At 34.4% G+C, this 14,129-nt stretch overlaps 2 protein-coding genes across 3 annotated transcripts in view; one reads left to right on the forward strand and one right to left on the reverse strand.

Annotated features, from left to right (window-relative positions):
* ERO1A (endoplasmic reticulum oxidoreductase 1 alpha) overlaps positions 1-4,767 on the forward strand; it is a 53,219-nt gene extending 48,452 nt beyond the window's left edge. The window contains 2 exon segments of one of the 2 annotated variants that reach the window (NM_001103348.1): positions 77-210; positions 1,426-1,846. In NM_001103348.1, the coding sequence (NP_001096818.1) occupies positions 77-210; positions 1,426-1,486 (195 nt within the window). In that variant the 3' untranslated portion in view covers positions 1,487-1,846. 2 annotated transcript variants of the gene reach the window in all.
* Positions 4,768-6,068: 1,301 nt separating this feature from the next.
* The window catches only part of GPR137C (G protein-coupled receptor 137C), a 62,921-nt gene continuing 54,860 nt past the window's right edge, over positions 6,069-14,129 (reverse strand). Inside the window, exons 4-7 of the mRNA XM_002690463.6 lie at positions 11,915-12,064; positions 10,068-10,193; positions 9,780-9,898; positions 6,069-8,880 (exon numbers count right to left, since the gene is read on the reverse strand). Of these exons, the coding sequence (XP_002690509.1) occupies positions 8,703-8,880; positions 9,780-9,898; positions 10,068-10,193; positions 11,915-12,064 (573 nt within the window). The 3' untranslated portion in view covers positions 6,069-8,702. The remainder of the gene's footprint in view (positions 8,881-9,779; positions 9,899-10,067; positions 10,194-11,914; positions 12,065-14,129) is intronic.

Raw genomic sequence — 14,129 nt, forward strand, 5'->3', positions numbered from 1 at the left:
TATCAAGCTCAATCCTGTTTTCTTTCTCTGCACAAGGAATTTTCTGATTTTTCTTTTTTTCTTATTTCTATTATAGACTCAGGGTTTGGGCACTGCTCTGAAGATCTTGTTTTCTGAGAAATTGATTGCAAATATGCCAGAAAGTGGACCCAGTTATGAATTCCATCTAACCAGACAAGAAATAGTATCATTATTTAATGCATTTGGAAGGTTAGTTTGCACCAAAATTTTTTTTGCTAGCCAAGTAAGCCTAATGCAACACATGTACTCTCAGATAAAACTGGGTAAGAAATATCCTGTTTAGTGAAATTATCTCACTACAGAATTCTGTGATCTTATGAAATACTTTAACTTTGTAGATACATGCAATCATTAGATGATATTCTTTATTGTCACCTCTTGACTCTTGTAATCATTATTAATTCACTGAGTGCTTCAATATTCATCTTACAGAATTTGTAAACTTTTTCTAATCTATGTGCTATCCAAATGTTTTTTTGAAGGTCCTAGAAAAAATCATGTTGTGTAATGTAGGTGTACATATAAAATTTGTGAATTTGCCATTGTGTAAAAAGGCTAATCATGCTTTTAAAAATAATTTTCATCAAAATGATCAGAAAATAAGCTTAAAATTAGGAACTTACATTTTAAAATTTAAGTACAGATGCATTTCCTCCTGGCCTATCATATCTAAAGAATGCAGAGGTTTATAAAAAAAAAAAACCTAACACTTTCTAAGGACTATATTTCTTCACTTAAAAAATTGATTTAATAATTGACCTTCAAAATTATTCTTTAGTACACAGAAGCTTGACAGTTATATTTGAGTATTTTGCTACTTTTTTCATGGTGGAGAACAGAGCTAAAGTATACTTAAAATAACAAACTTTTTATAAGTTTGTGAAAACAATTTGGTCACACGTTTACTGTTCTCACTCTTTGTAGTCCAAAGGCTTTGATTCTTTGTGTATTTAATAAATATGGTAAATTGATTAGTTTAAGTGTTCATATACTTATGCATACTTAGAATACATATTTTAATGCTATGTACTTTATAAAGTATATACCTATACTTTATATCTAGGTATAAAGTATATACTTATATACTTTAAATAATAAGCATGTGAATATACTTATGAATACTTAAAAATACAATACTTAAGCACTTTATAATTTTGTACTTTGAAACTTTAATACTTAGTTGTGACTAATTAAAAATAACTGATTTCTGGGGAATGTTATCTTAGTTTTAATATGTCAAATTAAGAACACAAGTGCATCAAAACAGATTAAATGTTTTATGCACCTTTATGTTTGCTGAAATAAATTAACATTTTTTTTCTGTGTTCTGAAAATGCAATGTGAATAACTTGTAGAGAAAAGTTATCTAAAATAGTTTCTGAGTGAAATTTATTTTGTTTACAGAATTTCAACAAGTGTGAAAGAATTAGAAAACTTCAGGAACTTGTTACAAAATATTCATTAAAGAAAGCAAGCTGAAAAGTGCCTGTTTCTGGACAGTGGAGGCCAAAGAATGGAATTGCATTCAAAGGCATAAATAGCAATGACAGTCTTAAGTCAAATGTTTTATATAAAGCTGCTTTTGTAAAAGGGAATTATGTTGTTTTAAATAACAATTTTTTAAATTGTGTTAAATCTATGTGTAATATTATTGTGAGTAAAACTTTGATAATGTGGTATACCTTTAATGTTTAATATTAAGTAAAATCATCAGGATTATCAAATTCACATATGGTAAATCTAAGTAAATGATGTTTTAAGTCTCTCAAACTAGAATTTTGTGTAAGAAGACATAATATAAATTAAACTATGGCCAATGTGAAAAGTGTTTATAAGAGAATGTTATGACCCATTATTAATAGCCTAAATGTTCAACATTTAGGGTGAACAGATTTAGTAAATAAAAATACAGAAGTGAAGTGAAGTGAAGTCACTCGGTCATGTCCGACTCTTTGCGACCCCATGGACTGTAGCCTACTATGCTCCTCCGTCCATGACATTTTCCAGGCAAGAGTACTGGAGTGGGTTGCCATTTCCTTCTCCAGAGGATCTCCCTGACCCAGGGATCGAACCCAGATCTCCCGCACTGTAGGCAAACGCTTTACCGTCTGAGCCACCAGGGAAGTCAAAAAAAAAAAAATACAGAATGCCTAGTTAAATTTGAATTTCAGATATACAACAGTTTTTTTATATAAGTATGTTGCATGTAATATGGGACAAACATATACCAAAAAATTATTCCTCCTTTCAAATTCAGATTTACCTGGGAGTCCTGTGTTTTATTTGGCAACCCTACAATACATTGGTATGAAACAAATCACTTTTAGAATTATTTTGCTATTTTGATTGGCTTATTTTGGTGTGTAGAAAGATACAATGATAATGCAAGGGTGTAAGGGATTTCTAAACAGTGTGAAAAGTTGAATAGATTTATATATTTATTCTCATAGTACTTTCCCTGATTCTGAATAAAAATTTGGGGAAACTTTTTATTTTTATATAATTTCAAATTTATAGAAATGTTTTCAGGATAGTATCAATACAAAGAACTCTTTTACCAGATTCCTTAATTGTTCATATTTGCTTTCTTGCTCATGCTATCTCTGTATATATACACACATATACTATTTTTTTCTCTTGAAGAGTCAGTTATAGGCATCATGTCCTTTGAACCATGTGTAATATGAATAATGTTTCAATGATTTTTTTTTCAGGAAAAATATCTGCAACTATATACTACGATAAGCCTTAGAATAAGGAATCATTTTGAGTTCCAATCTAAAATTCTTTTTTGAATTTTGTTACCCTTTTTATGCTGTATAGTTATAGGCATAAAATTTGGGGGTTTTGCACGTGATATTTCTTTCTTTCTTCTCCCCATAACTAAACTGTAATTTTTAGAAGTCTTCATTAAGGGAAGATCTTCAGTGATAAAAATATTTGAAGGGGTTTAGGAATTTGTAGCACATGGTAATTGTAGGAAAAAAGGAAGTGTATACCTCAAAGTTATGGGCTCTTTCTGTATGTCTTAGCAGGTATATCAGGTTGAGATGTAACATTATTCATAAAGCAGGGTTTATTTACATAATGGCTTAGAAATGCTACTTAACACTACTGTATACTTTTTCTTCTTTATGTCCCTACGGCCTGATACAGTGTCAAGCACATAGTAGGTGTCCAATAAATATTTTTTGAGTGAATGTATGAAAATGTATTCAATATATTTAAATTAATTATCACAGAACTAAGTTTAATAATATATGTCCTATTTCCTTTCCCCCCTAATTTGAATAGGGCAGGAAAAGAAAGATATTAACCTACTATGAAGTCAGTATTCTTAGAGACTCAAAAGACTATGAAATGAGCACCAAATATAGAAGTGTAAGGACATTTGTGGTACTCTGAAAATTTGGTAGAGGGGTTTAAATTTATTTTAAAATTATTTTGCCTGTGTGACTCTCTCTCATCTTATGCCCCTACTCTCTCTCTTTTTTTAACAGCCAAACTTTTGGAAAGAATATTCCTGTCTTCACTTTGTCCCCCTCCACTTGCTCCCTTAACTGAAATTTGTCTTTTTTCCTTAGTAGCTAACAATCTTGTCTTTTGAAGTCTAAATCCCAATTTTAAATCTATGGTTTGGTTCACAAGCCGTTTCTTACTTTTTTTCTGCATTTGACACTGTTGACAGCTCCTTCTTTAAAAATCTGTTTTCCACTAGGTTTCTTGTATTTCCCTCACTTCTGAGTGCCTCTTTTCATGTATTCTTTAAGTTATTCCTTAGGCTTTTATTCCTGCTGTCTTCAGCACTACCACTTCTCACTCTTGAGTCCTTCCAATTCAGTGATCTCTTAAACCCGTACCTTTAGCCCAAATTTCTCAGACCATCTTCATTCTACGCATCTTCACTTGGTTGTCCCACAGACACCTGTGTGTATCTTAAAAAGTTATTCTGCCCCAAACCTACTCTTATGCCTATGCTCCTTCCTTTGGTTAATTTTAGAACCATCATCATCTACATCATCTCTAGGCTAACCCTTCCACTCCCCTGTCCAGCCAGTGTCTAATCTCTATGGATTTTATTTCCATATCTCTGATATATCACTGTGTTTCCATTTTCATTGCTCTTCCCTAAAGTACAAACCTTTTTACTTGTACCCAACCTGTCTCCTCTCTTTTGCTTCACAGTGTTACCAAAGTGGGCTTTCTAGAAGCACTCTCACAATGTTACTCCCTGCTTAACACACAGTGAATTCATGAACCTTTAGGAGGAAACCACACCTCTTTCCTTGGTGAACAAAGTACTCTGATAGGGGTCTTTCTGTTTCCCCCAACCTCATGTTCTGCTAAAACAGACTTAGAATTCTTCAGATGCAGCATCGTCAGGCCTCCACACCTTGGTGCCTGCTGTTCTCTATCAAGTGCCCTAGCCATCCTTCCCCACCTGGGAAATTTCTGTGTATCCTTGCAGGCCCAGCATAGCGATCGCTTCTGTGAATTCGCCCTTGCTCCATCCAAGGAGGATCATCTAAGTTCTTCTTTTGTGTCACCACTGTAATTACAACCTACCTCTACTGCGTCACTTATTGTACTGTATTGTTTTTGTTTTTTAAAATTTCCTTTACTAGAATGTGAGCTCCTTAAGAGCAGGAAAAGAAACTTTATCCATGTTTGCATCTCCACGGCATAGTTTTTGGCATATGAACACTTAATAAATGTTTGTTGAATAAACTGCTTTTAAAATGACAACTTTATTATTGCTAGTGATCATACCTTCACTCCAAATATTCTTCACAGTAAGTCAATAGGCGCCCAAGGATTTCTGGACTTTAGGTGATCAATATAGCTTCTGAAACTATATTAGAAATTTGGTGTGGTTTTGGCAAGTTATGAAAGGGGCCTATTATGGAAAAAATGGTAAGAACTCTTTTTTCAGGGGAAGCGTTACTGAAGAATTTCTTGAATAATCAAAGAAAAGCTGCCCAGGATTATGAGCTAGATAAATTTCTACCTGTTTAAGAATCTAAGGGGAAGGAGAGAGGTGTTGTAAGTTCTTTCACACAAGGATTTTTCTTAGCTTAATGTTTCAATAAACATGTACTATCTAATATGGTCTTCCCAGGTGGCGCTAGTGGTAAAGAACCCACCTGCCAATGCAGGTAGATGTAAGAGACGCAGGTTCAATCCCTGGCTCAGGAAGATCCCCTAGAGGAGGGCACAGCAACCTACTCCAGTATTCTTGCCTGGAGAACCCCATGGACAGAGGAGACTGGCAGGCTGTAGTCCACAGGGTCGCAGAGTCAGACATAACTGAAGCGACTTAGCACTTACGCACGTACTATCTAATAACATTGGTATTTTAAAGTATGGCATTTCATATCAAATTAGTGTGTAATACTAATTAGTGTACAGCTAATGTCGTACATGGTTATCTCAGTGTTCAGTACGTACAGTTATCCACGTGTACAATAATAGTTTGACTTTAGATTTTTCAACTTGACAACAGTGCAAAAGCAATACACATTTGATAGAAACTGTACTTCCACTTTTGAATTTTCGTTTCTCCCCCCAGGCTAGTGATACGCGGTACGGACCTCTCATGATTTGGGGCAGTGGCAGCACCACAGCACCCGCTCAGCCACGCAGTCAGAAGGGAACACAACCCATACCCAACCATTCTGTACCGAACACAACCATTTCGTTTCTCACTTTCAGTACAGTGTTCAATAAACTCTACATGATATTCAACACTCTGTTACAAAACAGGTTTCGTGTTAGATGGTTGTGCCCAACTGCAGTTTAATATAAGTGTTTTGAGCATGTTTAGGGAAGGCTAGTCTAAGCTGTAATGTTCCAGGCCAGCTGTATTCAATGCATTTTCACTTAGGACAAGCCAAGGAATATCTGTAATGACAAGCTCACTTAAAGTAAACTGTCATTTGTAACTCTACGTATTTTTCTCTTTCCTATGGTAGGCTTCTTATCCTTACATGACAGAAACTCAACGGGTGTAGTCTGTTAAAAGAGATTAAGAAAACCCAACCTCCAAATAAAAGCACAAACACTTTTATTTTTAACAGTAGTGTTTTGTTACAATTTAGTGAAACAAATAAATACATTCATTGGCCACAGCTATACTTTTATAACCAGTTTGACACTGATTTTATAGCTGAGAAACACTTAAACAATAAAAAAGGCAGCTATGCTTAAAAAAAGCCACTTTAGCTATAAATTACATCTTTCATAAAACTACTACCAGCTATAATGAGTGGCAAGAGTTTCAAAATTAATGACTGTCCAAATGAAACAATAAAAACAAGTACTGCTAATCACTGTAGAATTACACACTTAAGCAATGAAATTCTCTTTTCTAGTTAGTGAACCAAAAAGAAGGTTTGAAATTGTCATCATGTGCTTCAGTGCAGGATGAACAGGGGATCGACAGCCCTTTGATTTGATAAACAACTCCTTCTTTCAAGACCAGACTTAAAGTGCTCCTAGTGCTTTGAAATTTTTAAGCAAAAACTGGGCCAGAAGCTTATCTTTCTTTGTCTTTGGTGATTTATTGTGGGAGATGTCTTTAAGGAGACAAATTCAAGAATTCAGGTTCCCTGGTCAGGGATAAGAAATTTACAAATCTCAGATTTGGAAGAATCAACTAATGCAACTGAAAAAACTACGTTATTTTATCTGAAATATTTTTAAAAGAGTAATCCTCACTTATCTGGTCAAATAGGAGCATTATGTAGGGAAGTCTGGGGAAGCTTTCCTAGAAAAAATGTATCACTTTGAACCCCAAGGATTAACAAAGGCAACACATCTTCTTAGATAGCTCTAGATAATTAAATACCTAACATTAAGAGAATAAATAGTCGGCATTCTGAAAAGAAACCCAGTAACTGAAGTTGCAGTAAAAATACACTCAGGTAAGTGCACGGTATGTTGTCCTGTTACGATCTATAAATTCTATACTATAAATTTTATAAATCCAAAGTGACATGTATAAGTTTATGATTTGGACTAAATTCAGAATTTTTTTTGTACTATAAAAAGATTAAATTTCTTTGTCTGTGTACCAGCTTCCCAAGAGATCAAAAGCATTAAAAATTTCATTTTTTTCTTGGGATTTCACTTACTGTTATACTTCTGTGAAGTTACTGAATCAATCAAAAAGTTGAAAGATGTTTTATGTAAGAGCAGAAAAAGAACTTTCTAATCAAAGTAAAGACAGAAAAAGACAGTTGTATTAGTTCCAGTTCTGAAGAAATAGATTAGCAAATAATTGTATATAGTCATCTTTAAGCATGTTGTGACAACTTCCCAATGTTGCCTGTTACCTTGGGCTCTTGAGGTATTTAGCATCTACTTTTTTCCATATAGACACTAGTAGAAAGTGCATTTTAAAATTCTCTATCACTTTAGCCTACCATATATATATATATATATATATATTTTTTTTTTTTTAGATCTAAGATAGGACGTTCAAGACAGTTTTAATGTAATTCTAAAAGTACTCCAATATTGTTAACCACTGGTTTTTATACTTACCTAGTTAGTACCTTCACATAAGTTGTTCATTTAGTCTAGTGCTGGGATTAATTTGAATTAATTTGGCTTTGCCCATATGCAAGATATAAAAATGAAAACTAAAGGAAAAATTATATGTATTACAAAGTATTGCACTTGAGCTCACTGCAATAACATATCATGATTTAATTTACCTGAGGTTAATCCTGATTCATAGGAATAATGGGTAAGATTTGCTATATTTTATTTCAGCTAATTGAATGCCTTTGAAAATGTATTCATGTTTAACTTAGAATTGTATATTTTCTGAATAATTCTTAAATGCATCTGTAAACTTTAGTCCTAAGAAGTTTCTATCAATATCTCCCTACACAAAAATTGCTGTTGTTTTCTTGAAGAATCATGCTTAAACTACTGTATTGTCTTAACCATACAGAATAATCACTTGACCAATTCTACTCAAAGTAGCCACATAATTTTGATTAGCATACTTTGCTCTTGAAGAAATGACTGTGACTTTCCAAAGAACACTGCTGGTCCTCACTGTAAAGGATTACTAGTATCATTTCTTTAAAATGATTGAATAATTTCAGTTAGTACTGTACAATCATGCTTAAAAGAACTATCTTCAATGATTACCTATTTTCAATAGATCTTTCAAAAGAATGATACGTTTTTATGCCTTCATTCTGTGCACTGTTCACACTATAAACTTTATTGGGTAAGAATTCCACATGGAGTACACTGCTGAATATACAGGCTTTGATTTTTGTAAGGAATCTGCCTCCTGATTTGATGTACAACATAACATCCCAGTGTGAACACTGGGTATGACTTTGGGGACTGCAGTGTACTCTTTCAGAACAAAGATAAAAGTGCAAATATGCGTTCGATATTCCAAAGTCAGGATGTACGGAGGCCATCGAGTCCCTTAAGATCTAATCCTTCTTTTCTCTGGCTCCAAATTTTCCATTGTACTTCATTTTACCAGGACGAGGTCAAAAGTAACAGCTGTGTCCTCCACTGGACTCAGCCACATTTCCAGGCTTTGTTTTCAGTTGTAACGGATAATGGAATGTTTATGCAAATGGAATTTAAACACACTGAATATACACATTCATGAAAAATGATTGAAGAATCACAACTTGATGATGCCATCAGTTTTGTGGTGTTACGTATAAGCTATGGTGACTGTTCATATCTAAGTTACTACAAGTAAAGAGCAAAGGAGCAGTGTCCGTCAGAGGTCCATTCAGGTGGGGAGAGACTGTGTAACTGCTGCTGCCACAGCCAGTCATGGTGCCGTACCAGCCCAAACCTTGTGAATTTGATAAACTGCAAAAAAGGGGCAAAAAAGGACTGTGATCAGGATATAATAACTCATGCTGGCACTTCTAGTTTTGAATGAATTATGTTCTTCACCAAATAATGGCTTTCTACAAAATTCAATAACTTATATCTAATATCCTTGATTCTATATCACATATTAGAAAAGAATGAATAAATACCATTCAAAATTAGTAGAACTTGATTATCAGATAATAATAATAGTAACATAGTGCTTATTATGTGCTAGGCTTTATTGTAGGACATACATATGTATGTTTACACACACATGCATTCAGCCTTCACAACAATCCTATCAGATAGGTTCTATTATTATCCCTATTTTACAGATGAAAAACAGACAAAAAATTGAGGTTAAGTAACTTGTCCAGATGAAGTGAGGGTTATAGAAAATGCTGCATTAAATTCAAAGCATTATTTAGTGTGCATTAAGGCTTCCTCGGCACTGATACCAAAGCTAATGGGATGGACTTGTAATGATTTTGGAACAAGGAGGGCACTGAAGATTTCTTATAGCAGCTTCCCAAGAGTTTTATTTCGAGTTTCTCTGTGCAATTTGAACAGCATAGTAGATATGGAAACATATATAACAGTATTTCTTCTCTGCTCACCAACCCCCATCAGCTTTGAACTAACAAGGGATCCTGAAATGAAAGGGTGCCATTTTACCCCCAAAGGCATTTCTCAAATAAAGGTAATATGTGGACTTAGAAGCAGATGATAATTCTTTATAGTACAGGTCTCATCATGGGTTTAACATCTACTGTTCTACGCACCAATGTTAAATGATCTTATTTATTGACATACATCAGCAAATCACCCTTTTCATATTTGGGTTAAAGCTTTTTTAAAAAAAATCTATGTTGGTACCAATTCAGTGCAACTACCTTCCTTCTCTTGAACTTCCCAGTCTTGGCAAGTCATCATCACTATCATATCGCCTCGGATTGTCGAAGAAGTATGCTCTGGAACTATAACTGTGACTGTTTATCATGCCAGCAGGTGCCTGTGAACAATGTAGTAGATAGAATATGAAGATTTACTTTTCAACTAAGAAAGGAGGCTGAGATCTATAATCCTTTTTAGTCTTTGCCAAAAATAGAAAATCAATATAAATGTTCTATTATTTTTAAAAATAAGGAGAACAGGCATTAGGTAATGTTATGATATCATACCAAATTCTGGTTTAATCTCTGTGCCCGGAAAAACAGTACCACTGACCATGCTGGCACATGTTCCCACAGAAAGAGGACCATTCCAAATACAATATACTCTTCTCCACTTATGTCTTTTACATGAGCCTGTGAATAGAATATGGTCGAGCAGTTTTAAAATCAGTCTTACATGTAAGGAATCACCCTCCACAAACAACTTGCTCCAGGTAGGGTAACTTAAAAGATCAACTTACAAGCACATAGAACTCTAAATTAATTTTCCATATTTTATGGCTTCTCATGTAATGATATTTATCCTTTAAAGATCATAAAATGCTTTGATGTTAAGTAGAATAAAGAGGTATTAACTTTTTCAACACATCAATTTATGAAAATATTTTTAACACATGGGTAGTGGTGTGGGTGGTTTAGGTCCTGTAGTCTGAGGAGGGTTATAAATGAGACTACAGGTTCCAGCTGCTCCAAAGGCAAAATAATCGCACTTACCCTGAGTTACACCTGTAGAGAAATGTAACATGCAGGTCACTCAGCTCTGTTGCTATTTAAAAACATGCTTTTGGGCTTAAATTCCATGTTGAATTTGTTTCTATTCTAATAAATGTGGGGAAAGAGAAATGGGAAAAGGAGTGAAGGGAATCTGCCACACGGAACCAAATGTGAAAATTCCTTCTTTGAAAGATAATTAAAATCCTGATAAAACAGCATTCCAGGATGCTTAAATTCAGTACGAAGCTAAATTAATATAAATAAAGACATGACATGCACTTAGGTCAGGCTACTTCTAGCAGAAGGATGGAGAATGCTGGGAGGTCAGATATGCACAGCAAGCGTGCCAGGAGTCACTACAGAAAACACCTAGACACCCAAGGAACTATGAATGCGCTCCCATTTTCAAGACTGATAATGCCAAATTTTCATAAAAGTCATACATCTAAAACTAAACCAAATATTTAGGTTATATATAGTTCTTGGGTAAGAGAGAATTAATTTCATCCTAGCAAATTAAAGACATAACCATATTTACTAGCTAATGACAGAATATCAACTTATAAAGAGATACTTAAACACTATCCTTTACAAATTAGTAAAGCAGAGACACTACTTTGCCAACAAAGGTCCGTCTAGTCAAGGCTATGGTTTTTCCAGTGGTCATGTATGGATGTGAGAGTTGGACTGTGAAGAAGGCTAAGCGCCGAAGAATTGATGCTTTTGAACTGTGGTGCTGGAGAAGACTCTTGAGAGTCCCTTGGCCTGCAAGGAGATCCAACCAGTCCATTCTGAAGGAGATCAGCCCTGGGATTTCTTTGGAGGGAATGATGCTGAAGCTGAAACTCCAGTACTTTGGCTACCTCATGCGAAGAGTTGACTCATTGGAAAAGACTCTGATGCTGGGAGGGATTGGGGGCAGGAGGAGAAGGGGACGACAGAGGATGAGATGGCTGGATGGCATCACCGACTCGATGGACATGAGTCTGAGTGAACTCCGGGAGTTTGTGATGGACAGGGAGGCCTGGCGTGCTGCGATTCATGGGGTCACAAAGAGTCGGACACGACTGAGCGACTGAACTGAACTGAAAATAGATTTATGACCAATAGATTTAATACACTGTTAATATTATTCACAAAAAGAAAATAAAATACTATTTTGGGAGAAGTTCTCTCTGAAGAATGATTTCAACTGCTACATATGAATGAGAATTTTTAAACATAGAACTTTGAAGTATGATTACTGATAGTGGCTAGAGATTCCATAAAAGTGTTTGCAAGTCAAACACTCAAAACATTCTCCTAGTCAGGCTAACTTCATTATCATACACTTAGATTTGCAATACATGTTAGGTTCTTACCTTATCTGAAAGATTATCCCAGCCATAATTAAATGGACTTTCTAATGTATCCTGAGATATGGTGATCACCACCAAATTATAACATGCTCTTGAAGAGTACAGAAGAATGACCACAGAGCCTACGACAACAGTCTGGCACAGAGACATACCCTAAAAGAAATAAAAGTCATCATCACAACAGTATGCACATTTATCATGATATACATTGTCCACGTACAATATAGTCACCTCTTGCAATGCACCCCTAGAAAACACTGAGTGAGTGCCAGTTGAAATCAACTCTTGATTATCATGCTTTACAATTCCTATTTTTAGAACCACTTGTGTTTCAACTACCCTGTTAATACATATAAGTTCTTTGTCAACTTTCCCAGCAGCAGCTGGAGGAAGATTTTGTTCGGCCAAGGTTACCTTACTCCTTTAAGTAATATATGAATAAACAAGTTGGCAAATGATTGATGTTAATCAGAGAGGTAGTTTAGGCACAATGAGAAAAGAATGGGAGATAGAAACATTAGTCCATTTGATACACTTAATTTCCAATAAGAAGTAAAATTAGAATAGAAACACAATTCCTGTACTATTTGCTTTGTTCTATTAGAGTTGATGTTAATCCTCTGTTGATATTGTTATGTTGATGACAAAATGATGCAGGCACCCAAATGCACTTTCAAATCCAAAATATTTTAATACTAAAGCTTTCACCATTTCCTGAAATATAGAAAGAAAGCCTTACATAACAGTGGTTATAACAGTGGTTGTCAGCTGGAGTGTGTATATTGGAGAAGGGTGTGGTATCCACTTTTGCAGAGATTCTTAACCTGAAATATTTGAATACAGTTGGTTTCCTTTGTAATCCTATTTATCTTAAAGACATTATTCTGAAAAGTGACACAATTGCCAAACATATATTGTGAAAAACACCTAATATGGTGTTTTGGAAGTTTGTGTTTTAGTGTCACAATGATTAAGCGGAAATGATGGCATTCACCACACAAGGGCCAGGGCTGCTGGATGATTGACAATTTACAGGAGAGTTCTCCACGTAAGAGAATTATCTGACCTTCATAATGTCCCCATGTCCTCTTGGACATTTATGAAGATGAAAAACTTATCCATAATGATCTGAGCCAGAACCTAAATCTGTTTTAAATATAAACAGAGTTTATGCTTACACAGTTTTAAATAGATGCCAACATATCCAGAAACACACATAACATGTAAATCGAGGGAAATTTGTCCTTTGTTTTTTGTTCAGACCTTTATCAAGAACAGTCAAATATTTCAGAAAGGTATGAAAGTGACAGCAATACTGCTTGTGGTGTACAGTGCAAAAGCAACACACCTGGAACAGTATGCATTTATAGTCTCATCCACAGTTTCTATGTGTAGATACAAGCATCCGACCACTGTAGCATACCCTCAAATCTACACATTCAAATATTTATTAATTACTTTCCTTTTATTTTCTCATTATATTACAATTAGGGCAATTGCACTGAATTTTTGAAGTTATGTGTGTATGTACGTTACACAATCTATTAATTTCAGCATAGAAATAGGTGATTAAAATTTATGAGAAGGTTTCAATGGGTTTGATAGGATTGAAAAATATTATTATAACTGACATCCTCGTAAGAACAACACATTTTTAGAGGTGAATGAGAAGAAAGCAAACTTAAAGATGAAATATATCTTGAAAGATTTTGGGATAGCAACAGCATATCTTCTCTGATCTAACTCACTATTACAGCAAAAAGTATGTGTGAAAATAAAATCCTAGCAAGATTAAAGTTTTTAATCAAGACTAAGCTTTTCTACAATGTGCATTTTTACTGTGCATATTTATTATGAATCAAAAAAATGTTGCTAATAAAAAGCTAATCTAAAAGCAATCCAATTTCCATTTTAAAAGTACTATATTATTACAGAAAAGTAACAAGTTAGAATGCTATAAGCATTATCATCCTTTAATATAACCATAAGTAAATTTATAGTCACTGCTTTAAGAAATACTATGACTGCTAAAAGTAATAACATCTTATAATACGGAGTTTCTCTACTTACACTTGTAAATATTATAAAAAACTGCAAAGAAGTGTGAGCAAAGAATAGTATCAGAGCAATTAACAAAGCAAAATTGCAGCCAAATTACATACTTATAATAGAGAAAGAAGTCCACCAATTTAGAAAACAAATTAAGATTCTTCCCACA

Source organism: Bos taurus, chromosome 10, assembly GCF_002263795.3.
Source record: "Bos taurus isolate L1 Dominette 01449 registration number 42190680 breed Hereford chromosome 10, ARS-UCD2.0, whole genome shotgun sequence".
Taxonomy (NCBI): Eukaryota; Metazoa; Chordata; class Mammalia; order Artiodactyla; family Bovidae; genus Bos; species Bos taurus.